The sequence below is a fragment of the Pundamilia nyererei genome, unplaced genomic scaffold, assembly GCF_000239375.1.
Source record: "Pundamilia nyererei isolate P.nyererei 1_Seehausen unplaced genomic scaffold, PunNye1.0 scaffold00001, whole genome shotgun sequence".
Taxonomy (NCBI): Eukaryota; Metazoa; Chordata; class Actinopteri; order Cichliformes; family Cichlidae; genus Pundamilia; species Pundamilia nyererei.
Genome location: NW_005187402.1, coordinates 10,426,190 through 10,450,799, shown reverse-complemented (window position 1 = coordinate 10,450,799; position 24,610 = coordinate 10,426,190). Strand labels below are relative to the sequence as shown.

Genomic DNA, 24,610 nt, shown 5'->3' with positions numbered 1-24,610 from the left:
GTGCACCATCTGACTTGGAAGGGGGAAAGAAAGTATTCAGTATTATTGGCAATAATACTATTGGTGACTGTTTAATGTCGAAGAGCCACTCCATCTCCAACCCAGCAGGTAACACTGCTGGTCGACAAGGCAGTAGACAGCAGAGTAAATATTTGGCAGCACCAAATAACAGGACAAACAATTTTATAGGGTCTGCAAATGACGCTGTTTAAAAAGAGTGCATTTTGAAGTAGTGAACATGGTTGCACTGAATCCATCCGATAACCTGGGTCGACTGTATGAACCCAGCTGAGATCAGAATGTTACTTGTTGACAAAACACTCAATAACTTTATTTGATTTTGATGATGATGAGATGAGATAACCTTTATTTGTCAGTTGCAGGTCTTTTGCTCACAACCGAGATGACAGACCTTGCCGACCGTACATACAATACAAACATCACATTGGGGAGACAGGTCAGGCTAGGTAGCGAAGAAAAAAACATCGAAATGTGCAACACAAAAGGATAATACAGGAATGCACAGGTATCAACACACCATAACACAATAAACACAGTCAAGCAATATTTGATTTTGAGTCAGTTCTGTTGCTGTTGCTCCACTCAGATTGATTCACTATTAGTGAAAATAATAACTTATTTGTGCATTTGGGTCTGCTTATTCAGTAAGAGGGTACTTCCAATACCATTTCCTACATTTATATGCTAAGATTGTTGGAAACGGATGATTGCAGTTACCCAGCTGTGAACTTTTTGTTCTGCAGTGTGTGACTCTGTTTTTTCCTAACTCACCAGGTATACAGAAAGCTGCTTATACTGTAAACACAAGTGCTTATGACTAGCTCAGGATATATTTTTTTCTTAAATAAATGGACTGAAGCATTATAACCCAAATGTATATCCTTTTATCACACACATATTTCTGGTAAAAGGATTTAGAAAAAGAATGACAGAAAATTATGAGTTCTGTCACACACACTTCAATGCTTTCGTATCTGATTATACATATACAATTGTGTGTATTACAACCTCAAAGCCAATCAATTAGCTTTTACTGTGCACTGAAGACATTTGAGTGTGAAACCAAAAGATGAATTTGAGAAGAGAGATCAGTTTCATTTTTTTATTGCCGTTACTGGCATCTAAATGTGTTTTTTTTTAAACATAGAATATATATAACTACATCAATTCTATGACCCATAGACTTCATCATATTTCTTATTTCTTCATTAGTTCATTAGTAGTCTCTTCATTAGTTATGTCTCTCCAGGGTTCTTTTTCAGCACCTTTTTCAGGGTTTGTCCTTTCAGTCTTTTCTTCATGAGTTGAAATGTTCAGCTGGGTAAAGATCTGGTGATGGCCAAAACCTCTCATGCCACAACCGCCACTGTGCTTCACAGATAAGCAGATCCCTTCTTTCTCCGTATATTGGGCTCTCCATCACTCCGGTGGAGGTTAATCCTTCTCTCATCATCAAACTGTTTAAGAACAGCGGTGGTTCATCTTTTTACTTTTCTTTTAACTTCAGTTTGACCTTCTAATTTTTTACCGCTGGTCAGTGGTTTGGATTTTGTAGTTTGGGCCCTGTTGTGTTTTCTAAGCCTCCTTCACAAGTCTTCACAGGTGAGAGCAAAAGAATTAAACTGAGTGAAGGCTCAGGGCTACTTCCCTATTTAAATAATCAATAAGGAAAAAATAGATTATTAATGGATTACTGTGCCAGTGTGTTTTGTTACTTTATCTGAGCTGTTTTACCTATATCTCACACTCTATGAATATGAATATAACTTGGTGACGTCACTTTATGATTTTTTTTTAATTAATAATGAAAACTTCACTGGTAATTTTCAGACCAAGTTCCTTGAGTGGAGCTGAAATTACCGAGCAGTGAACACACCATTCTGAAAGTACTCTGAGTTCCTTCCTGAGTTCTCGAGGCGTGAACATCTTTTGTAGAAAAACAGAAAAAAACTGTCTCACATGCGATTGGTCGGTGCCGTGAATGGCAGCAGAGACTTTCCAATCAGAGGGCTTCTGCGCAAAAAGGTCGTTTTTTTCTCCTGCTGGTTCTAGAAAACCAACCACGAGTTGCCGTCGTGTGGGAGAATCCATCTTGAAGAGAGCTCTCCGGTTGTGTGATTAGTAAGTACGTTTCTGTATTTCATTAGCCTGATTAGTTTTTTCTCATTATATTGTCACGTAAGTAATGCGATTCTTGTAATCTATTTTTAAACAGTTGTTTTTTGGGGTACGTGCAGGTAATTCTTGTAGTTATTAAAACTGTAGACTGATATTGCGGCCGTATCGGCCTCGGCATTACGTAACTGCGAATTTGAGTTGCATAGTCCCGGCTCGGTTTATCAGCGCGATACATATGTGTACAACTTTTCTAATATTTGCCCTTGGCAGTAATGCGCTAAAGATGCAGTTTGGTTACTGTGATGTGTAAGTGAACGTAACTCTGTGGTCATTTCCCGGCACTCGGTAATAAGCGGGGCTCTCTGAATGCAGGGAACGCGATCGCGCCGGCCAAAATGGTGGGAAAAGCACGTATTGGCACCATGGAAATGGCGAGGCATGCACGGCATGACACATTATATAACCCCCACAACTGTATCACTAATTCCTTACTCTATCTTGTTTGTGTTGGGGGACTTAGGTATAATTGTGCAAAATGTCTGAGTCAGAGCAACAGTACATGGAAACATCGGAAAACGGCCACGAAGTCGACGATGATTTTAACGGAGCCGGCCTCACTGAGGAGGGGAACGACGACGACGACGGCGCCGCCGCGAATGACTGCGGAGAGGACGCAGGGCCCGAGGACGACGACAATTCGCAAAACGGCGGCACGGAGGGAGGCCAGATCGACGCCAGCAAGGGCGAGGAGGATGCCGGGTGAGTTTAAGAGGCCTGCTGTGAATCTGTGAAGGAAGCAGGCGTCCCTAATGAGCGCTAGCGGTTTGCCACGGCTCTTTGTTCAACCGGCCTTTTGTTGGCGCCATGTGCAGCGCGGAGAGGGGGGATGGGCGCCACTGTAAAGATTAAATCTAATATATAGTTGCTTAGAAAAGCAGCAGATACGGGGTGGGTGCTGTGCCTCTACCATGGGGATTTCTCACTTTATTAAACCGGCCTTGAAAGATGGCTAACGGCTAAAAGCTAAAGCAAGTGCTACCTACCTACCCCCCTACATTAGTGGGTCACCAGATGTTTTGGGACAGCCTGTATATCTACACCCCTGGTTCTACCCACTACCACTACTGTGTGAAGCTTGTTAGTGGGGGGGGGGGTGCCTGCTGCTGCTGCTGCTAACAGTGTCCCTTCTCCTGTGCTCAGGAAAATGTTTGTTGGCGGTCTCAGCTGGGACACAAGCAAGAAGGATCTTAAAGACTACTTCTCTAAATTTGGCGAAGTGACAGACTGCACCATCAAGATGGACCAGCAGACAGGCCGGTCAAGAGGCTTTGGTTTCATTCTGTTTAAAGACGCAGCCAGCGTAGAAAAGGTAAGTTATGTAATTATGTGGACACGTGAGGCATATTTTCACAATGTGGGCAATTTTACATGTGTTTGTTTTTTCTTTGTCTAATAGGTTCTTGAACAGAAGGAGCACAGGCTAGATGGGAGACAGATTGACCCCAAGAAAGCCATGGCCATGAAGAAGGATCCAGTAAAGAAAATCTTTGTGGGCGGACTCAACCCTGATACTTCAAAGGAGGTCATTGAGGAGTACTTTGGGACCTTTGGAGAGGTACATTAGAAGCATCTGTCAGCATCTAAAGGAATTAAGTGGGTATATTGGAGGTGGCTGCTACAAAACTCTGATTTCTTTGTTTGTAGATTGACACCATAGAGCTTCCGCAGGACCCAAAGACAGAGAAGAGGAGGGGATTCGTATTCATCACGTACAAAGAAGAGGCTTCGGTGAAGAAAGTCATGGAGAAGAAGTACCACAATGTCGGTGGTAGCAAGGTAATGGCACAGCAAGCTTGCCGGCTGAAATTTAGTTAGCCAGATTTATAAGTCTTTGCAAACGTTTAACACGATGCTCTTTGTGTGACATTGCAGTGTGAAATTAAAATCGCGCAGCCCAAAGAGGTCTACCTGCAGCAGCAGTACGGTGCCCGTGGATACGGTGGACGTGGGCGAGGACGTGGAGGTAAGCACCAAATCTGTGTGCACTTCAGAAGACTCTTGATTTCAATCATGGCCTAAATTTGTTTCTGGAGACTTGTGACAAAAGCTTTCTACTTGTTATTTCTAGGCCAGGGCCAGAACTGGAATCAAGGCTACAACAACTACTGGAACCAGGGATACAACCAGGGCTATGGTTATGGACAGCAAGGCTACGGATATGGTGGCTATGGTGGCTATGACTACTCTGCTGGTTATTACGGCTATGGGGGTGGCTACGATTACAGTAAGCGATAAGTGGCCCCAGGGAAAAGAAACAGAATGAGAGAAACTTTATTTTCTTGGTCCTCCTTTTTGTACAGAAGAACTCAGTCCCTTTTTCTCTTGTCCTCCAGACCAGGGCAATACAAGCTATGGGAAAACTCCAAGACGTGGAGGGCACCAGAGTAGCTACAAGCCATACTGATCACACATAGTGCAGGTATGCATTTCTGCATCATCCGTGGTAGTATGAGAACATAGCTGTAACCATTAGTGCCTTCTGACCCCAGAGATCTCCATCTACTCTAAGTCCATTCCAGCATTGTTGTGGGGTTAGGGTAGGCCGCCTTGTGGGGTCTGTGATCATTAGAGATGGATTCATTCCACCTGTCGGCCATCTTTAGATGAACCTGTACTGCGACTGTTTGATCAGTACGCGTCGAGTTTGTGGTGGTTGAAAGCGGGAATAAAGGACTGTTTCACCTTTCACCAAAGTGCTAGGTGTAACAGCTAGAGGTCGTGTCCCCCTCCCTTCCCAGCCCCTGCCCCCGTCCAAAAAGTGTGTCTGTCCATCACTGACCAGTCAAACTCATTCATGCACCTGTCTGTCTTTGTGTAACTGCATGCCGCATTTGGTTTATTCTCAGTAACGTTAAGCACCGTGTTTTTCTCTCAAGGTCTAAAGTAAATAAGAAAAAGAGATCCATGGTCTGACTACAGCGAACATGGGCTCTGGCTTTTCCTTTGGAGTTGGCAGAAAATTTGGACTCATGCTCCATTTGTACAGATCAAGTGAGGAACTGGGGAAGCAAATGTCACTTTTCCACTTTTTATTTTATATTGTTTTTTTGTTGTTTTTTTTGTGTCCATTTACATTTCCAGTGATGGAAGTGTTATTTTTACTGTACTTTTTGGTACCTTTTTGAATCTAATGTATTGTATGGTTGTATTTTTACATGTCTACTGGATTTACAGATGAGCAAGAGCTTTTAAAGCTCGCGAATAAAACAAATTTTTTTTTTTTTTGGTTTCTTCATTTTGTTTTGGTGTTTATAGATTTTGTTGTTCTCCCATGCTGAGTGTTGGATGTGAGTTGCATGGCTTCAGATGTGGGGTGAGGTAAAAAAAAAAAGGAAAAAGGGATTTATACTAATCAAAGGGTTCTTTGTAAGAGTGTCAAATAAATATTTGCAGAAGGCCTTGTAGACAAAGACAACCAGCAATTATTTGTTTTTTTGTTTTTTTTGTTGTTGTTTTTGTTATTTTGGCTTTTAAGGAGATTCTTCCCCCATCATGTCTGCAATTTTTAAGTGGCTTTACTAGTGTTATTCAACTGAACGCAAGCCTGTTAAATGTAAGAGGGTATTCCCTCTCTCACTGGAAATTCATTCCTCTAGTGTCTTTGGCAAATTGGTAGAAATAAACTTTTGGTTTATATTACACATGGATCTTTCTGTTATTATTTGTAAAGTTAACGTTAAATGTTTTTGTACTGTTAACTGGCTTGCTTGTTTCGTCTCAAGTAATGTTAACATCTCCATGGGAAGCTGTGGGAGAGGGCTTCACTACCTGCAGGATAACTTGCTGAGTGTAACACCCACCCCACTAGATGTTAAACTGCAATACTTGAGCAATTTTTGTGAATGTGTCCGGGAGTTATAGTTGTCTGGTAAGTGCTTAACTCTACCATGCTGTGTATTAAGAACATGTTGCCAATCAGTGTTAAGTCACAGCTGATTATGTGAACTGCTGTCAGCAGAAAAATGATACAAGAACCAGGATTACAGTTAAAAAAAAAAAAAAAAGTTTATTTGTCAATATTTTCTTTAATTTATTTATTTTGTATTATAAAAGTGTGGAATTTCAAAATGTCATCTTCTGGTAGACTACATTTCCCAGGTGGCAATGATATGTTGTGGCTTGTAGTGTTTACCTCCAGTCTGTGGGGTGTCATCAGAGAGGTGACTGGTATGATCTGTTGAAAATGAGAATGACTAAAACATTTGCATTAATATTTCACTTTAAATGGGCATAGTTTGAAACGAATGACGACGCTGATCCAGCAGTACCGTTATTTAAAATTCACTGTCACCGCTTTGATATTCTCTGAATTATTAATTTCCAGATAGAAGTCCAACTTCTCTAAAGTGAACCCCCACAGTAGTCTGTGTTGAGTGGAAGAGGCAACATGTTCTGTGAAGCTGTTTGGTCTACTGGAGCCTCAAGAACAGATTTTAATCTCTACCTCTAAATATTATGAATGTGACCACCTGACTCTGTCTGATGCAATTAAAATGTTTTCTACAGGTTTGACAAACCTTAGATGTCTTCCTTTTCCAGTTTGAGGTCACTGGCTTTCATGTCTGAAAAAAATGAAATGGTTATATTTTGGTGTTGAGGTTTTTATGGACTGAGTAGATAGCATGCATATAACCTTGTTTACAATGTTAGTCAGCTAACCTGTAAGGATGCGATCAATACATTGCACCACCAGCTCTGCATTCTCCATGCCGAAGCACATGGGAGGCTTAAACTTCAAGACGTTCTCCCATGGGCCATCAGTACTGACACATATTTGATCCTCCTCCTTCAACCTGATATAAAGATCACAGAACAGCACTGGGGAGTAAGCTTTTTTTTAAAAAAACATAAAATATAAAAACTAACTGATAAGTAATATGTTGCACTGCAGTCCCTCACCTCTTGACCACATGCGCTGCAGCTTCTGTGGCAGGAGTCTTCTTCTCTCTGTCAATCACCAGCTCAATTCCCAAAAATAGTCCAACACCTCTACAGAAATAAAGACATGGCCTTTTATTGGAATTATGAAAGAATTAGCATACTTGTCAAATATATTTACATGTTAAGTATTCACGTTAGCAGCGGTTTGCAGTCCATGTCTGAAAATCTGAGATTTTTGTCATTCATATCTAGCTTTTTATACTGCAAAGGGTAAACACTACCAAATATATGTATAATAGGGTATGGAGGACAATTTCTATACATTTGAATAATTGAACATTTTTAGATTAAGTAAGATCAAAACACCACACCTGCAAATAAAAGTGAGATGTCAACGAGGCACTGTAAACATGGACATGTCTGTAGGCAAGCTTTAATTAGTAGAGTCACTGGACTTCATTATACGGCAGCTCAATTAGTTATTTTTTAAGTGCTATGAACTGCAGGATACCGCTGACGTAGCATCCTTACCTGACATCTCCAATTATTTCATGTCGTGCTTTCAGTTTTGTGAGCAAATCTTTAAGGTGGGCTCCGACCCTCACAGCATTTCCTCTTAAGTCTTCCTCCACGATCACATCAAGGACTGCTAGGCCAACTGCACATGAAACTGGAGTCCCGCCGAACTGCATGAAGTTGGAGAGTAAAATGAGTGATTTATCTTGAGAATATGCATAAAAGCATTATATTTAAAAGTAACACAGGAACTGTGAGTGAAATGTACGTTTTAAGTCTTAAAATGACTTATTTCTCTCTTAATGTCATTTTAATATTAATGGTAAAATGGTAAAATAGCTATTATTATCAAATACCTGGTTGTGTGTGGAGATCGGGCATTAATTTATGCTACATTAAGGTTTCTGTATAGTCACCGTATTGAAGTACTCCACTCCGTTGGCTGTAAAAGCTCCAGCTATCTCTGCAGTGGTTGCTACGCATGCCAGGGGATGCCCATTGCCCATCGGTTTGCCCATGGTCACAATGTCTGGGCAGAAATCGTCTCCCTGAAGCTGAAAAGCCCAGAAATGATGTCCCACACGCCCAAAACCTGTCTGCACTTCATCTGCCACAAACACGCCACCAGCTGAGCGCACATATCTGTGGAGAATACGACGAGGAGGCACCACGCTTTCATTGTTGTACAACCAGCTGAGCAAAAACAACCAGATAGCTGAAGAATTACTCACTCTGCAACTTTAGGAAAGTATCCTTGGGGCAAGATTATTTGTCCACCAACACTAGGCAGGGATTCAGCAAAGAAGGCTGAGATCTAAAGAAAAACAGATAATAAATATGCACTATAAATGTAATGTGCTTATTATTAGCACTGTTCTGAGCGTGTGTAGTAGAGATTTTATTGAGCCTGCATGGAACTGGGTTATAGTGTACCTTACGGCCTTTTTTGTGAACATCCTCTATAAGGTCTTTTACTGTATCAGCATATGCTTGGCCTGGGTTGGGGTGATCTTCTCTGTATATGCCTCTGTATGTGTCTGGTAGAGGTGCCTGGGAGGATGAAAGAACATGTTCTTTGAGATAAGCAGGAGTCTAGTGCTGGGTAGCAGTTTTTGTGATAATAGGTTTCTAAATTTACACACCACATGAACCCATTCTTTCTGTCCCGCCAGTTTCCGGAACTTGTAAGGGCTAATGTCGATGAGAGACATTAGATGCCCATGGTATGCACTAGTGTAGAAGGAGAGCTCATTATAACTGAAAAGCACGTGTAATTGCAGGGGTGAAAGGGCTGCAATGGAGCAAAATACTTACTGGTCAAGAACTACGACATCTTCATGTTGGGTGTACTGACGTGCCAAGCGTAGGGCAAGATCATTGGCCTCTGAACTATCAGGAAAAAAAAGATGTAATTGTACTTTAGAGAATGCTTTTTTTAAGGAGTATGAGCGTGCAACAGAATACTCACCCAGAGTTAACAAAGTAGAAGACACACAGTTTCTGGGGGAGGGTAGCAGCCAGGCGGTCAGCATACAGGACTATGTTGTCATGCAGGAATCTTGAATTTGTGTTCAGGACGTCCATTTGAGCTGCTGCAGCCTTTGTGATGGCGGGGTGACAATGACCCACTTTAAAAAACATACATACAACATGTCAGTAAGGGCGTTAAAACGTCCTGCCACTAGGTGGCAGAAGTGTAAAACACTGTATTTTTTTAATTGGTTAGAAAAAACGGACTTGAGACTGGATGATAATGTTTTACCATGTTGGACGTTACTGATACAGTCCAAATAGCGTTTGCCATTTTCGTCAAATAGATACTGTCCTCGTGCTCTTACTATTTTCACTGGGTCTTCTGAATAAAACAGTTTACATGACTGTCTGTAATCAAAGAAATCAATACGTGTCATTTGCACTATATGCACAATAAGCCTGTGAGCAAGCGCCAAGAAAACACCAAGTTTCATCTTACATACCCGATTAGCCTATTCCTCATTGCAAGAGTTTCTTCTTTCCGAAGTTCTTCTTGCGCCATGACAACTTAATCTCTGGCTCTTTTAATTTCACGTATACCAAATACAGATACAAATACAATGCCATAAACTATAACAGCTATTGACTAGAAACTTATGGAAAACTGTTTCGCTAACTGACCCAATACGCATGCGTCGGTGGCAGAGCTGAGTTCACTTCCCACTAAGTTCAAACACTTTGTAGTTTTAACTTTTCTTTTCCCCTGTCACAGGTAAGGTAGGGTATCTACATTTAATAAATATTTTATTATTCGACCTATATTATAAAATACCTTTGCCTTCATTGTTAGACAGGAAGATTTGAAATTACGCTCTCGCTTTAACCAGAACGGTGTCACTGTGGGACGGTCAAAGTGACAGAAGCTCGTAAAATAATTGCAATGTGTTTTGCTGTGAGTTCAGTTTAATTTCCTCCAAAACAACAGAAAAAAACAATAGTAAACGTTATACATTTTTGGTATGTCTAAACCTCATTTAAGCATCTCTTGAATCACCAGTTGTAAAGGCATGTGACAAAAACACCCTCTCAATTGGTATCGTCCAGAAGCTATAAATACTCAGTTAATCTGCTCGCCTCCCGGTGCACTCGCTGCGCAGCTTTGGTTGCTTAGGAACGCCTGAATGCAGGTAATACATCAAGACAGCTGTAGCATGCTAGCTTGCAACCAAGCTGCCTGACCAAGCTAACGCTACAACTGATTTAGACATAGACTGTTGGGTTAGCGTTAAATTTAGGAACGCAAATTTTCATACTGGCCTTACAAAACGTAGCTATAACCGACTGGAATGACAAGCCTCTAACCGGTCGGAATCAGATCTATTGTAATAAACTGATGCTAGTAATTTTAGTGCATTTATCCTATGAGCTAGCTGACAACTTGGTGCTTCACTGGCTGCATCGTGTTCGTGAGCTAGCTTACCACATACCACCTTGCTCACCGGCTATAATCGGAATCCTATCGATCCTGTAAGTTTAGCATTATTTTAATGTGTTACATTGTAACGAACAACAGCTGGATTGCAGTTCATGAATTTTAGCTGATGGGCAGAAACGTGGTTTGAGTAAGCTGCGCAACACTGTGTTAAACTCGCTTGTTTTCCTTTTTTTTTGTATTTTTTTTAAATTTTGTTTTTTTAAATACAGTGTCCTTAAGTCAACGCTATTTTATCAAGGTGGCTGTGCTAGAGGTTTCTTGTCATTTCGACAGCGTCCTATATTTTTTTTCTTATGCTGATCGAATGTATGTTTGCTAGTCACACTGAAAAGTGATGCTAAAGTTTTATACTAGTTACTTGACAGCTCTTGATTGTGTTCAGGACATGACAGTGGAAAAAGCTTGGTCTTGTGCCCCTTAAATAATATGTCTTGTGGCATGTGGAACTAGGCTAGCAAATGCACTGTTTGCCACAAGGAGGAGGAAGGCCCTGGAGGCCACATCTTGACTCTCAACAGTGATTGAACGAAAGTCTCTTAAGTGAGCTGAAATATAAATGCCATCAAAGGGCCTCAAAGTTGCTAGATTAATATTAGGTTTTTTTGAAGGGGGGTTTTCCACCCTACATGTGCTCTACACATTCTTTTAAACAGAAGTCCAAAGGCTAATGGGTCATGTTACATTTTAATGCAACGGTCATTCTGTGTCTTTTACTTTCAATTTGAGATGTACAGCACTGAGTAATAGACTTCCTGGGATTCCATACATGGGCTACTGCAGGGGAATCTTCAGGTGTTTGTGCATTCAGTAACTAATGTTTTTTTTTTTTTTTAAGTTTTTGATTACAAGTAGAGTAGTTCAGGACTGTATTTGGTTTGGCCTCAAGTAAGTCCTTGAGACCTGGTCATTATTCTTTTGTCCCCTTTACAAAGATACTATGGTATGCTTCCAGCCCCTGTCCCATTCATTTTTCACACACTTCCCCCTCCATCCTTTCCCTTTTAGTCTTTCCCTCCCCCTTCCATTCTTTACTACTCACAACTCTTGTCATTTCAGTTTATTGGATCCTACTGACTTGATTGCAAAAGTTTTCACTTGAGTTGTAGTCTGCATCTCCTTCGAAATACAATTTTCTTTGGAGTCCCATTTGGAATGACAATATGAAGTTAATTTGATGAAATGTGACGTGCAGCTTTGTTCAGGGTCACCTCATGTCCATGTGTGATTCTCGCCTTAGTGAGCATAAACTTCTGCTCCTGCATGAATGAAAGGGCAACTTATAAGCCCTAGCTTGGTTCACATAGACCTGTGGTCAGTGTTTGGTGTGCAGCTTTTCTGTTCCTCTTGCTGTGGGCTTTCCCAAACAGAAAAACAAACATTAGAAAGTACCCTCTGCCCCACAATGACTAAACTAGTTTGATTTCTCTGCAGTTTGTCTAACCACTTATTTAATTTGTTTCAATCTATTCTCACCTACCTCTCTAGGTTGCATAAAGATGTTGGTGGCAAAGTGAGGAAGCTGGTCAGTCTGGCTGGTTGAGGTGTAGAGGGGACGCCACAAACCACGCCAGAACTCTGACTAATGACACTTTCACTGCCCTTGGTAAATCTCCTCATCTCCATGTCTCTCCCTGGATCATAGCTACAAATATGGTGACTCTTATAACAGAGCAACTTCGTAAGCAGAGTTTAGAAGAACCCTATCACAAGGCCTTCTCATTCAGTGTGAATGTGGTGAGTTGGATGGTTTAGATGGAACAAAGTCTTGTCCTTCAAACTGATTTTGTTTCATTGACTTGGTTTTCTCACTTCTGATTTTGAAAACAAGTCATTCTGTTTGTTACAGTCATTACCTACAGTGGGCTCCAGTCCCACTGTCTCGTGGAGTGCTCATAAAACAACACAAGGCAAGTTTAGTGAGTTAAGAGCAACATTTGTGACCAGTGGGGAAATTGGCCTCATGTTTATCTTTTTGGCATTTTCAGAGAGCTACACCTCAACTACACATCCATCATCTGTTGCCAGTGTTTTGGATGACTCCTGTGGACTTGATTCACTATGGCCTACTTCTCAATCTGGAGAATCACTCCAGAGACCAGAACGTCCCTTCAAGGCTTTCCAAAGTTCACCTCCGCCACCTCCAAAACGCCACTGCCGGTCCCTCTCTGTTCCAGAGGATCTGTCTCAGTGCCGCACCACCTGGCATCCCAGCGCATCAAGGGTTTGGACCCCGGTGAAACGTAGCTGTCACAGTGGTGGCGCATCTAGTTCAGGCTCTGGAGCCAGCTCTTTGCCACTTTGTGGTCCTAGTTCCTCCTTCCCCTCTTCCTCTGTACACTCATCTGCTAGTCCTACCTTCTTTAGCTTAGCGCTATCGTCTGACTCCCTGATATCATGGGGCTTCCCATGGGATCCCTGCGATACACTGAAAGGAGCGTGTTCTGCATCCTTTGCTACGCCTTCTTCGTGCTCTTCTTCACCGGCCCCGCTGACCTCACACTATGTGCTGCAGCGTCGCTTCTCCCTCTCCCCTGTACACATTCAGAAATCTCCTACGGTGCCCTTGCCCCCCCAACCCTGTGCAGGTTCAGCCTTGAAATATGGCCGTTCTGACTTGGAGCACCCAGCGCTGTCTCCGTCTCCTACTTCAGCCTGCAGCACACCATCCTCATCTAGGCGTGGCCTCCACCCTGCTTTGCCACGTTGCCACTCGCAGCCCTGTGACATGCGCAAACCTCGCTTAAAGAGGCGCCATGACCCAGATGTTCTGCCCTACCCAAGGCCAGTCCTCGACTTCAGCAAGATGACACAGGTGAGCAAGGAAGGTGGTCCATCAGTGTTACAGTACCTCTGTGACGGAGGCTAATAGTATTGGTGAGCAATCAAGTTCACTACTTTCCTTAATTGTAGCCTTCTCTTTGAGACCTTTTGTGATCTTTTTTTTTTCTTCTTTTTTTTGCTTTTATCTCATCACTTATGTTTTACCACTTTATCTTTATCACTTATTATTTGATGCAAGGACGCAAGACAGTAATTCTTTTTGTCTATAAAAATGGTAACATGATGATCATGATGCACATGGTTTTTCCTGCTTAGATTGGTAATCGTGAGAGCCCTGCATATGGACCAGGTAGCGGTTTGATTCCAGTGACCTCACAGGTGGAACGACGTTCGGCTTTCTCTCCGGCAGAGTTTCTGGGAAGAGCCAGCATCGGGCCGCTCAGTGAAAGTGAGGAAGAGGAAGACGAAAGGAGGCCTTCAGATGGAGGACAAAAGATTGTTTTTGAAAGAGACTGTACAGAATTGGATCTGAACCTTATAGAAGAAAACTGATCGCTCCTTGGTGCTCTCAGTGTTATAACTGCATCAATATCCATGTTACGCACACCTGCAGGCTTATATTTTTTTCGTTTTAATATAATGTGCTCTTCTGGCAGTTGGTGGAAACCTGCTGCCCTCTATACAAATGTCCAGAGTTTAAAAGTAAGATCCAAGGACCCCATGTGGGAGGCTAATATCCAATGACATTGCTGCAATCATAACACTTGAGCTTGCTCACTATTCAAAATTGCACAAATTTTGTTAGCGCTGGCCTGTTGAAGCACTCCTTAAGGAAATGTGCATGAGCGAATAAGCAAGATTTAATGCGCACAGATTTTTGACTAATATTTGATATTAAGACAAGTCTTAATTAGCATAAGCCACTGGTTTGCATCTTGATGGCCTTACATATCCTTATCAAAGAACTTTATTGCCAGAGGTTGACAGAATGTTTCTATTACATGACGCACACTAAATGCCAGTAACTGAATGAGACCGATTGTTGTTCAGTGCTGCTTCTGATACTCGAGTAGACTACTTTTGTATTTGGCTGACTGAATTAAATGTGAGCTGTTTAACAGTAGCTAAAATGTTGCTGTGTGTAAGATTTAAAAAAAAAAAGCCCATACAATAAGTATCCATATTTAATTGTTCTGTGTATTTAACAGGATACATTCCACTTTTTAAAAATCTCGCCTAAAGCCTCTTCACTTTTACTGCTGTTCTAACTTTTCAGATATATTCTGCTTTTCTTCTGGCACAAATGACATAACACACCCTCTACGTTACATTATCTTTTTGGAGTTTGTGTAATTGCTTTGACATTGACACATCTTGTTAACAGTGACACGGCTTACATAAACTGACCATGCCTTAAGCTTAAAATACAGAGTTCTTGGTGCTGTGCTCTTGTTTTTCACAGCCAGGCTCCTGTTTGCACTGATTGAGATATTTCTGAATTCGAGGCACATACACTTCAGTGGTCAGTCGTATGAGTGCTGCAGCTGGTCTTCACAGGGCACAATGTAACGGGCTGTACAGTGGTTTGAGTGAGTACATGCGTCCAGCCATTTCTGAGAGTGTATGTAACGAAAGAGTGAGGCTTTTAAGAAATGATTTCTTTGGCTGGAAATATACTTGTTGCACAATTTATGTACAAATAAATTTAATAGAATTATTTTTTTTCCCAAAAAGTGTCTTGTCCTTCTTTTCTTCTTAAATGAATATGAATGTTGTTTCATGCTTGGACCCAACATAAAGGAAGTCAGGGGGCAGTAGATAATTGGATTATTGTGACACCTAGTGGCTGATCTCAGTATAATAGTCGTGCTGTATGGATATACTGTATAGTCCAGTTTGGGTTAGTTAACATAGATATTGACACACATACACCTACATTTCGCGCTCGGGGAGAAAATATGTTTTTCTTGTAAACTATATTGTAGCTAGCTGTAACCGAATTACAAATTGAGCAGAATCGGGTCTGCGGGTGTATGTGTAAGAACGCTGCACACGAAGTTAAAGTTTAAGCAGAAAGTTTTGATAGCTGCCTGCAGACTTGTTGCACTAGAGTTTGCGCGTCTTTGTCGTTCCGCCTTGAAAGGTGAGGGCGCTCCTTCCAGTCCAAGGATGCTTTCTCGCACACTGTCTGACCCCCACATCGACAAGCCACTTCCTCTTTGTCTAATTTCATGGCGATCGGGAGAGAGGGAACACCGCCGACGCACGCACACTGTCTGAGCACTCCTCAAAGAGTTTATTCGGGGTAAATAATTATCATTTCTCCTCACAAGATTCGCTTTTTAGTTCAGAAAGTAGATGTGGTTCAAATCAAGCATACGGGCGATTGTTCCTTCCCCGAAGAATTAATGATTTTAAAGCTTCTGGGTCAGATATTTCACATTGTAGCGCTCTTCGCTGATAACAGATCGGACGAAATGGGCTCCCCCTCCGTTCTCATCTCCCACACACTCAGCTGCACGCTAGTTATCGGCGATAGCTAGCTAACGTTAGCAACGCTTCAAACGCCTCATGTAATTGTGGACGTGGGTTGTAGCAACACTATTCACGAGTTAATGAGAAGTAAATAACATCAAAAACAACGTGTACTCGAAAGTTGGCGGGAGTTTGAACTTGCCACTAAAATGTTAGAGAGTCCTCAAGTGTTTGTGTTTGGGTTAGCTAGCCACCGTCGCGCAGCTAGCTGCTGTGCTATGTGTTTAGTTAGCGATAGCTCGGATTGCGATTCAAAAGTTAATGCTAGCTGAACTAACTCGGAGTGGACTTTAGTGAATGTCATCTGCGTATATGAGTCAATAAATGTAACGTTTGCATTTAACGGATGAATGTTATCCTTCATTGTAAGCGTTCCGGTGTTTGTGGATAGAGTAGAAACGAGTGAGCTAGCACTGTAAGCTAACTAGTTCATTAACGGTAATTTGGGAGCTAACCGTTGGGGATATTATAACCAAAAAGTTATCAAGAGTGTCCTTTCGTACTGTTTATTCGTACTGTGTGCCTAGGTTGTTGTAGTAAAGTTAAGGAGAAAGTTGGGGGACACGAACGAGTGTAACTGTGAAAAAGAAGGGGGGGAAAAACTATGCGAGTTGTACAGCGCAAGTTACTTCTCTCAAAATACTTTTGCCACTAGATGATGGCCATATCATTTTAATTGCTGTGCATGTGATGTTATAAGTGTCGAGTTTTATTCAGTTATTATTATTTATTATTTCAATGAGCCACCTGCAGCGTCACTGTTTCGCATTATTATCACCTAAAGTAATTTTATCTCTGCTTTGTTTACAGTGTAAACTAAGTTGTGAAGCTGACTGGTGCAACAGACGCTATTCTCCAGGTGAGTGTCTGTCTAAACCCTGCAGCTGTACTAATAAAACCTTATAATAAGTTTCTGGGGGTAAATATACAGTATATTTCCCCCAACGCCCCCAAAACCGTAGTCCTGTAACTTTTTAGCTTTAGTTATCACTTGATCTTGTGAAAAAAAAAGTTTCACTTGAGAGTGTTTTCATTCCTGGCAAGTTTGATTATGGCTAACTTCTAATACTCCAAATTCTATGTGCTTAAAAAGAAAGTGACTCTTTTTTTGAATTCTAAAATCCTCATTACTTTTCATTTGCAAGTCTGGGTTTAATGCAGGTGTCAACATGAGGATGCATTTAAAATTTCAATTTTTTTCATCTTTTCATTTTTGGCTGGATTCTTGTACGCAGGTGAAAATACGTGGACGTCATTAAAGGGACCCTGCCACCACTTGGATCTGTTCTTTCTGTGTCCCTGGGTATAGACTGCTTGGTGTATGGCTCTGATGGACAAGCACAAACAAATCAAGCGGCAGAGACTCGACCGCATTTGTGAGGGTGAGACTATAAGCATTACAGTCATACATATGTAGGATTCTCAAAAAATATATATATATAAGTGTTTTGAGGAAGTATAATAACATTTGTTTGTAATGTTCCTGTGCCATTGCACATAATGATAGTTTGTTATGAAATGATCTTTAATACTTGGTTGCAGAAGAGATTTACTACATGCTGTGTCCTCATGAGAAAACCACCTTTTAAGCCACAACTCACAAGGGTTTTAACTCCGAAGGCGGACAGTAGTAAAGAATTTGAAATATCCATCAGAATGGGCAGATGCATACAGTCACGGTGAAATTAATTTTTTCGATTTTTAGGTGAGAAAAATAGGTGAACTTGGATCTTTTTAGTAAAATGCATTTGAAGATGTTGCACTGCAGATTTCTAGAGATACAGTGGTTGGAGAGTGGAGAGTTGATGATAGTGATGAGACATAACGGTGCACTAAAATGGAGGGAAGCGTCTGGAAGAGTCTCAGGAGACGGGTGAAAGGGAGAGAGGACAAGGTGAAGGGTCGTGGCCGCAGCTACAGGGAAACGGGCCAGCTGTCTCTTTAAAAAACGACAACAGCCCCCCAAACCGCTCTCAGCCTCAGCTTGGGCTATGCTAATGAGGTTAGTGCTGGTTGGTTGGCTCTCAATAGAGTCGCCTGGTGATTGGAGGCAGGCTGTGGGGGAGGGGCTGGGCGTGGATGACAGCTGGGATCCAGTCAGCCAAGAGCAGGCTAACAGAGAGAGAGGGAGGAAAAAAAAAACGAGCAATAGAGGGAGAGCAAGGCGAGGGTAGAGAGAGAGGAAGACAGGCTGACAGACTTCATAATGCAAGGTTAGCCCCGGCGCTCATGTGTTTTCTATATCGGCATGTGTTTTTGAAATTTGTGAACTGTGGAAGGGGGGAAGGGATCTAGGCTCTGGGTGTGGTGCCGGCTATGTGTGTGCAGTTTCCCTTTTTTCTTTTTTTTCCTTTTTTGTCTTTAGTGTGTGTTGGTGTCGCAGGCGTAAGAAGGAACTGAATAATCGCATGTGTGTGTATGTGGGTCTCACTGTGTCTGGGTGGAGTACTGCTGCTTGCTGCATTATCATCGCTTGCTGCCCCTCCCCCCTCACCTCTTACTCTAACTACAGAGGGGGGGGGGAGGAGGAGGGAGTAAGGGGAAAGAAAGGGAGAGGGAGGGAGAATGAATGAATCACTGAATGAATTGCATTGTGTGTGCGGCCATGCTCGCTGGTTGTAGGCCTCGGGTATGCCGATGTCCTTTGCTCAGATTGCTCTCTGTGTAGGCCTGCTTGGATATATATTTTTACACAGGGAGTCTTTGTGACGCACCCATTTGGGTTTTTCTGCATAGTAAGAGTCTTTGTTTTTTTGTCTTTTTTTTTCTCTAGCCTGTTTGCAGTCAGCATGACGGCATTCTTGAACCTTCTGCCGCAAATGTGAATCACACTGCTAAATGGTGTGCATCAGATTGAGTGTACCAGGCTTTATAAATACCTTTCCCCCCCCAGCTTGTGTGCATTTTATTCATGAATTGAGATATGCTCAGGCGTCAGAGGAAGCTTTCGCAAATATTTGTTTTCCACCCCCCTTCCAGCTACCAGCGCCTTTTCTTCCTCAACAGTCTCACCATTACGTCCTGTCTTCTGTCCAAGTAAATGTTCCTGCTTGTCACACTCCCCACCATGGGGGCAGGCGCACACACACCTGTCACCCAACAGGACTGAGATAGTGAGTGCTGGCGCATGTGTGGAGTCAGTCCAAGCCTGAAGACGTTAAAGTCGCCTTCACGCGTCCCTAGAGATTATTTGGGCAGGTTATCCAGCTCTCAATCCAGGTGTTAAGTGGACTATAGCTGGCTTAAATGCAGCAAAATGTGTGAGTAGCACAGGTAATTGTCTAGAGAATCCACAGCGAGTGAGTGGGCGTCATGTGTCCTGCCTCCAGCAGGCTCTACCCAAGTGGACAGTCTCCTGTTGTCTTCTAGTCCTGAGAAATAAGTGTTGGATCTGATTCTCCTGAAAGATTTATCCAGATTTCATGTGAGAAAACTACAGTGGGCAAGAGTAAAACACACTTTACTGATGTAGCTGTTTTTGCAAAGATGTGGCGTTTATAATTTAATTGAATAGTCTGTACCAGTAAAAATATGATTTTTATATACCAAAAACAAAAATATTATCCAACGTACTTAAATGTTGTGTTAAAACACTGACATGGCAGATCATTTATTTAAGATGTTAATATTATAATTTCTTTTTTGAGAAGACACAGACTGAAGTGTTAGGGTGTTTGCTGAGTGGCTTACTAATGTTACAGTTACATTATGTTGGCATAAGCATTTAGTGTTAGCCACTGCAAACATTTCAGCCTATAAAACAAAGTTAATTTCACAACAGCAGTGCCAGCTGTCTCAAACAAAACGCTAACGTGTATTTCAGGATAACCTAAGAAGGACCATACTTTGTTTGCTGATACTATGAAGTGAAACCCACTCAACTTGAATTCCGTGAACCGATCTGGATGCTGGTCTTTCAGGTGCTTTGCTCAACTGGAAGTATTTCCTCCCTTTCTCTAAAAAATATCATTTAATTTGCAGGGGGCATGTTGCACTTATCATCCCTTGCTTGCCCACCTTTGAATGCAAAGTACTTCCTGTTTTTCTTAGCTACCATATCGGTTCTCGCGGCATCCCTATTGATCCCTCTGATTCGTGGTAATCGTGCAATATTGACCGTAGTGCACATGAGCCAGTTGTGCAGATGTTTGCTGCTGAGGTGTTTGTGAGTGTGCGATTGGGGAAATAAAAGGGTACAACAGGAAAAATAAGAAGTAGGGACTCTTCCAGACGGGAGAATTTAGGTCATGACTCAGGCCCCCCCTCCTCTCCAATCCCCACAACCTCCTCCCAGAGACCCCACAGTTTTCTCCGCCCCTCCCCCAGTCATCATACACCCATCACCTCACCCCCGTTGTCCCTACCCCCACCCGTCTGCTCATACAGTAGGCAGGCCAAGTTCCCAGAATTAACACTTAACTAAAAGCCTCTCTTTCATTAACCAGTGTCCGAGCTTCCCCTTTATGAGTAGTAGATTTGAACAGGACGCGATGGATCTGTGAAGTCTTGACGGTGTATAATGGTTACATGCCATCCTAAACAGAGCTGGAGTTCAATGCCAACTAGGCCAGATGGCTGGACACTGTCCATGCCCCATCATAGATATGGTTACACATTGCTTTTGTAACCTTAAAACACTTGGTATAAACACACACACACTTAAACACACCATTTTGATAGTTCCCTTAAGGTTCTGGTGTAAGTGTTGGAAAAATACAGTCATAAAAGTCTTGAGTTATTATTGTCTAGCTCTGTTTGGCCATGTGCGCAGGGTTTTTTTTGTGAGGGTATGATGACTTGTATCACGTTGGATAGTCCAGACATGGGAAATGCAGACTGTTGAGTCACAAACCTTCAGCTGAAATTTACTGGTTCTGAAATGCAAGTAGCTGGTAGCTCTTTACGTCAAACGTCATGTGGAAGCTACATTTGAAAGGGGGCAAAAAAGCAGAAAGGCTGTGTAACAAAATCTGTTTGAAAACAAGTGCTCACATGCGTCTGTGGCAATTTGATACCTTTTACCTGGTTCTTGCTTCAGATTGATTTGATGCACATTTGTCCCTTTTCTCCCCGGCGGACTCAGGTATCCGACCCCCAATCCTGAATGGGCCAATGCACCCTCGGCCTCTGGTGGCCCTGCTGGACGGGCGTGACTGCACTGTGGAGATGCCCATCCTGAAAGATGTGGCCACAGTGGCTTTCTGTGATGCCCAGTCTACACAAGAGATTCATGAAAAGGTAGAGGAGACACAAGCACACACGTTAAAAAGGCACGACATTCTGATGTCACATGAAACATTCTTCTAAAACCTTCTAAATGTCAAAAAAGGCTGCATTCCCTTTTTCCTAGAGCTGTAAACTTCAGACAGCGTCTAAGTTGTCTACACAAAAGAAACCTGCGGAGAAAAAAATTCCCCCCCACACAGATTTGGCTGTGACAGATGGCTCAGACATATTAACAAGCACATTTTATGTTATGTTATGTTACATAGTCTCTCAGAGAGAACCCTCTCACTTCTTTTTTTCCTTACTTAGAAGGCTCAGTTACTAACTATCTCTGACCTTCCTGTCTCATGTTTTTCTTGCTGGCTGCCTTGCTGGCCAGGATGCTATTGTAGCGGTCCTCACTATCATTCACCTGCTTCCTAAGAGAGGATCTGTCCCATGGTTGGAAAGATTCCATCTACACCATCCTGGGCTGCAGCTGGAGATTGTTAGTCCTTGCTTTGCTTTGAAACTCCATTATGAGCTGGAGAATCGCTCTTAACAGAACCTGCAGCAGATGGAAAAGTGTTTCATGTACAAACAACGTGAAGTCACTCAGGATTAGCACCGCTAGCTGCAGCCCAAGACAGTGGAGATGAATGCAGTTGATTAGTTTAGTTTATTATTTCTTTCTTTATTTCCTCACTTCATTATTCATTTATCATAATGCACTTAGCAATAGATTTGTAAAGAAGCAGCTGTATTATTTGATGATTTATTTAAGAGAGCATGCATGCACCTCCTTCACAAGTGGAATCGAAATCTGTGCACAACACTGCAGCCTTGTAACAGAATGATAAGTGCAGTCCACTGAGATGAACACCGAGGTGTTAAAATTTCCATCTGTCTCCAACAGGTGCTAAACGAGGCAGTGGCCGCTCTGCTGTACCACACTATCACTCTATCCAGAGATGACTTGGAAAAGTTTAAAGGCCTACGAGTAATTGTCAGGATCGGCTCCGGCTTCGACAACGTTGATGTCAAAGCAGCCGCTGAGCTGGGTGAGAGGATCAAATTTGTACTGTATTTTCAGAGACTTGTACAGCCATGCTGTGACACACAGTAAAACAGAACGGTTTAGTTAGTGTTTCTTTCTTCTTTTCTACCCGTTATTTAGGCATCGCTGTCTGTAACGTGCCAGCAGCCTCAGTGGAAGAGACAGCGGACACTTCGCTATGTCTGATTCTCAACCTGTACAGGCGAGTAACCTGGATGCACCAAGCTCTAAGGGAGGGGACCCGTGCTTCTAGCGTGGAGCAGATCAGAGAGGTGGCTGGTGGCGCCGCTCGTATCCGGGGGGAAACGCTGGGCATTATTGGTCTAGGTGAGTAAAAAGCGTAGTGAGGGGTGGCATCAAAGTAAGGAAATGTGACGAATTTAAAAATAAGCCTGTGCACCACTAATGGCTTCTTATACCCCTAACCTCCCCTTCCTCCTTCCAGGACGTGTTGGTCAAGCAGTAGCTCTGCGGGCAAAGGCCTTTGGTTTTGGCGTGATCTTTTATGACCCTTACCTGCCCGATGGCGTGGAGCGCTCACTCGGCCTGCAGAGAATGGCCACTCTGCAGGACTTGCTAATCCACTCTGACTGTGTGTCCCTGCACTGCAGCCTCAATGAGCACAACCACCATCTCATTAATGACTTCACCATCAAACAGGTGTGTGAACATACTCCAAATATCCAAAAGAATGTTGGTTTCAGAAAGGGTAGCATTACTTCCACCTCAGCTATGTTTTGTTTAGAATAGATTGTCTAGTGACAACATACCTCTGCTATCTGTTTAAACCCTGTGAGTAGCTTGCGTTGTTTATTTTAGATGAGATTAGATACGACTGCATTCTGCCGTACTACTCTAAATATTATCTTGCATCAGCTGATAATTTGGTTCAGTTAGGTTATTAATTTTAGATGTATTTGTCACATCCATATGATTAGAAGTTTATTATCAAAATGACTTCAGTAACATCTGAGGACTCGTTCCTGCCTAATTCTGCCTTATTGCTCTTTGTGAGGATGAAAAATATTTTTCTGCAGGGGTCTTTGAATGCATTAATTGTAGTTTTTTGGTGGGATTAATTCAACATAATCATTATCTAGCATCGGCTAAGTAAACTGCTGCTTTAGCACACAGGAACTACTGGCTGGTGTTTTGTAAATAATCGACAGGACTTTAAATGAGAGTGACAATTTCTATGTGCCAGACATTTCAAACATTTGCAGCTTTTCCTGAGCCAAACATTGTAATTGTGTGACTGTGTGTGTTAATCAGAGTTTAATAGTGCTCATTTGTTTCAGTTTGTACTGCATTTCGCTGGAAATTGAAATTCTTAGCCTTTCCTCGCAAGCTCTCATCCACATTGTTGAATGATATTGTTAATGACACAGATGCGCCAAGGAGCCTTCCTGGTGAACACATCTAGAGGCGGTCTGGTGGATGAGAAAGCACTGGCTCAGGCCCTAAAGGAAGGCCGGATACGAGGTGCCGCCCTGGACGTCCATGAGACAGAACCCTTCAGGTAACCCTAGTGAATTGGGCTCTAACTGGCCCGCTACATTCATACATAAGTGTGGTGCAAACCCTCAGTGCTCTCTCTGTAACAGCCTGTACTTTCTTCTCCAGTTTTTCAACAGGCCCTCTGAAGGATGCCCCCAACCTGATCTGTACCCCGCACACATCTTGGTACAGTGAGCAGGCATCTGTCGAGGCTCGTGAAGAGGCAGCCAGAGAGGTGCGCCGGGCCATCACTGGTAAGACGTGTACACTCATCTTATGAGATCGAGCCATTTCTTTCGCTGCAGTGAACGCATTATCATGCGACACTCCTCACTTTTTGGCAACTATCACTTTTCTAATGACAGTTTGGGTTCTGTGAATCGCCCAGTGTTTGTATCTCTAAGCATGCATACAGGTTTTTTGTGGTTAGGACAAGTGCAGAATTAGTGGATCAGAGCTGGAGTCTGACTAATTCTGGATTTTCTTAAGATGCGTGATAGAGTTTTAGAGTGCTACCAGGAGTACCCCTTGTTTCTCTTTTTTGAACTGAGCAGTTACTGTCATATTTCAGACCGGCTTTCAGGACAAAGTTACTCAGTTTGGATCAGATGTTAGTGAAGGTGATCTCTGCCTTTACATTTTACTAGCACTACCCTTGGAAAAACCTAGAAACTCTTCTAATGATCATAAAACCAAGTTTTTATTACCGAGGTCTCAAAACTCATTAAGGGTCCATGGGATGTCCTCAAATATTGTCTTTATGGGAGAAGAGGTTAAAGAGTAAAATTCCAAAAACACAAATTTTTAAATTCTTGATTATATTTCCCCACACAAAAATTTAAAATGAAATGCCTACCACCAAACACAGAGCATGTATGATAAATCAATCAATCAAAGCTTTATTCGCCACATGCAGGCTGCCCTGCAGTGAAATGGGGACCCCCCCCGACCTTACACACACAACACAGACA

General features: G+C 42.4%; 4 protein-coding genes across 10 annotated transcripts in view; 3 read left to right on the top strand and 1 right to left on the bottom strand.

The window, feature by feature from the left end:
• Positions 1 to 2,065: 2,065 nt before the first annotated feature.
• On the top strand, positions 2,066 to 5,840 carry hnrnpaba (heterogeneous nuclear ribonucleoprotein A/Ba). 2 transcript variants are annotated; one of them, XM_005719821.1, is made up of 9 exons: positions 2,066 to 2,142; positions 2,660 to 2,898; positions 3,340 to 3,508; positions 3,596 to 3,754; positions 3,844 to 3,975; positions 4,072 to 4,162; positions 4,268 to 4,423; positions 4,533 to 4,618; positions 5,076 to 5,840. In XM_005719821.1, exons 2-8 carry the CDS (start codon positions 2,675 to 2,677, stop codon positions 4,601 to 4,603), a joined length of 1,002 nt encoding a protein of 333 aa, XP_005719878.1. In that variant the 5' UTR covers positions 2,066 to 2,142; positions 2,660 to 2,674; the 3' UTR covers positions 4,604 to 4,618; positions 5,076 to 5,840. The 2 variants fall into 2 exon arrangements, with proteins under 2 accessions (XP_005719878.1, XP_005719879.1); XM_005719822.1 differs by having other exon boundaries at positions 2,074 to 2,146.
• A 357-nt stretch (positions 5,841 to 6,197) lies between these two features.
• On the bottom strand, positions 6,198 to 10,011 carry phykpl (5-phosphohydroxy-L-lysine phospho-lyase). The gene is made up of 13 exons (XM_005719820.2): positions 9,573 to 10,011; positions 9,359 to 9,477; positions 9,065 to 9,224; positions 8,911 to 8,985; positions 8,739 to 8,826; positions 8,530 to 8,646; positions 8,328 to 8,410; positions 8,013 to 8,238; positions 7,612 to 7,766; positions 7,099 to 7,188; positions 6,859 to 6,992; positions 6,717 to 6,761; positions 6,198 to 6,373 (listed from the first exon to the last, which is right to left on the bottom strand). The coding sequence occupies exons 1-12, from the start codon at positions 9,629 to 9,631 to the stop codon at positions 6,718 to 6,720; spliced, it is 1,350 nt and encodes a 449-aa protein (XP_005719877.1). The 5' UTR covers positions 9,632 to 10,011; the 3' UTR covers positions 6,198 to 6,373; position 6,717.
• Positions 10,012 to 10,176: 165 nt separating this feature from the next.
• On the top strand, positions 10,177 to 14,511 carry LOC102205735 (protein FAM53C-like). 2 transcript variants are annotated; one of them, XM_005719818.1, is made up of 5 exons: positions 10,177 to 10,256; positions 12,050 to 12,298; positions 12,411 to 12,471; positions 12,550 to 13,376; positions 13,661 to 14,511. In XM_005719818.1, exons 2-5 carry the CDS (start codon positions 12,215 to 12,217, stop codon positions 13,895 to 13,897), a joined length of 1,209 nt encoding a protein of 402 aa, XP_005719875.1. In that variant the 5' UTR covers positions 10,177 to 10,256; positions 12,050 to 12,214; the 3' UTR covers positions 13,898 to 14,511. The 2 variants fall into 2 exon arrangements, with proteins under 2 accessions (XP_005719875.1, XP_005719876.1); XM_005719819.1 differs by lacking the exon at positions 10,177 to 10,256 and adding an exon at positions 10,263 to 10,596.
• A 911-nt stretch (positions 14,512 to 15,422) lies between these two features.
• Positions 15,423 to 24,610, top strand: part of ctbp1l (C-terminal binding protein 1-like) — an 11,037-nt gene continuing 1,849 nt past the window's right edge. Inside the window, exons 1-9 of one of the 5 annotated variants that reach the window (XM_005719813.2) lie at positions 15,423 to 15,650; positions 16,691 to 16,739; positions 17,116 to 17,262; positions 20,964 to 21,118; positions 22,002 to 22,146; positions 22,263 to 22,469; positions 22,588 to 22,802; positions 23,531 to 23,661; positions 23,766 to 23,893. In XM_005719813.2, the coding sequence (XP_005719870.1) occupies positions 17,202 to 17,262; positions 20,964 to 21,118; positions 22,002 to 22,146; positions 22,263 to 22,469; positions 22,588 to 22,802; positions 23,531 to 23,661; positions 23,766 to 23,893 (1,042 nt within the window). In that variant the 5' untranslated portion in view covers positions 15,423 to 15,650; positions 16,691 to 16,739; positions 17,116 to 17,201. Of the gene's footprint in view, positions 15,651 to 15,804; positions 15,968 to 16,276; positions 16,296 to 16,690; positions 16,740 to 17,115; positions 17,263 to 17,987; positions 18,094 to 20,963; positions 21,119 to 22,001; positions 22,147 to 22,262; positions 22,470 to 22,587; positions 22,803 to 23,530; positions 23,662 to 23,765; positions 23,894 to 24,610 lie in introns of those variants that run through there. The other 4 variants (XM_005719816.1, XM_005719814.2, XM_005719815.2 and 1 more) reach the window with 4 other exon arrangements.

What these genes read in the sequence shown, in the direction of transcription:
- hnrnpaba (XM_005719821.1), top strand. Translation starts at nt 2,675, where the DNA reads ATGTCTGAGTCAGAGCAACAGTACATGGAAACATCGGAAAACGGCCAC. An exon ending in ACGCAGCCAGCGTAGAAAAG is followed by an intron (nt 3,509 to 3,595) that starts GTAAGTTATGTA and finishes TTTGTCTAATAG; the next exon opens with GTTCTTGAACAGAAGGAGCA. An exon ending in ACTTTGGGACCTTTGGAGAG is followed by an intron (nt 3,755 to 3,843) that starts GTACATTAGAAG and finishes CTTTGTTTGTAG; the next exon opens with ATTGACACCATAGAGCTTCC.
- phykpl (XM_005719820.2), bottom strand. Translation starts at nt 9,631, where the DNA reads ATGGCGCAAGAAGAACTTCGGAAAGAAGAAACTCTTGCAATGAGGAAT. An exon ending in GATGTCGTAGTTCTTGACCA is followed by an intron (nt 8,827 to 8,910) that starts GTAAGTATTTTG and finishes CTTCTACACTAG; the next exon opens with TGCATACCATGGGCATCTAA. An exon ending in TTCACAAAAAAGGCCGTAAG is followed by an intron (nt 8,411 to 8,529) that starts GTACACTATAAC and finishes GTTTTTCTTTAG; the next exon opens with ATCTCAGCCTTCTTTGCTGA.
- LOC102205735 (XM_005719818.1), top strand. Translation starts at nt 12,215, where the DNA reads ATGGTGACTCTTATAACAGAGCAACTTCGTAAGCAGAGTTTAGAAGAA. An exon ending in TGCTCATAAAACAACACAAG is followed by an intron (nt 12,472 to 12,549) that starts GCAAGTTTAGTG and finishes TGGCATTTTCAG; the next exon opens with AGAGCTACACCTCAACTACA. An exon ending in ACTTCAGCAAGATGACACAG is followed by an intron (nt 13,377 to 13,660) that starts GTGAGCAAGGAA and finishes TTTCCTGCTTAG; the next exon opens with ATTGGTAATCGTGAGAGCCC.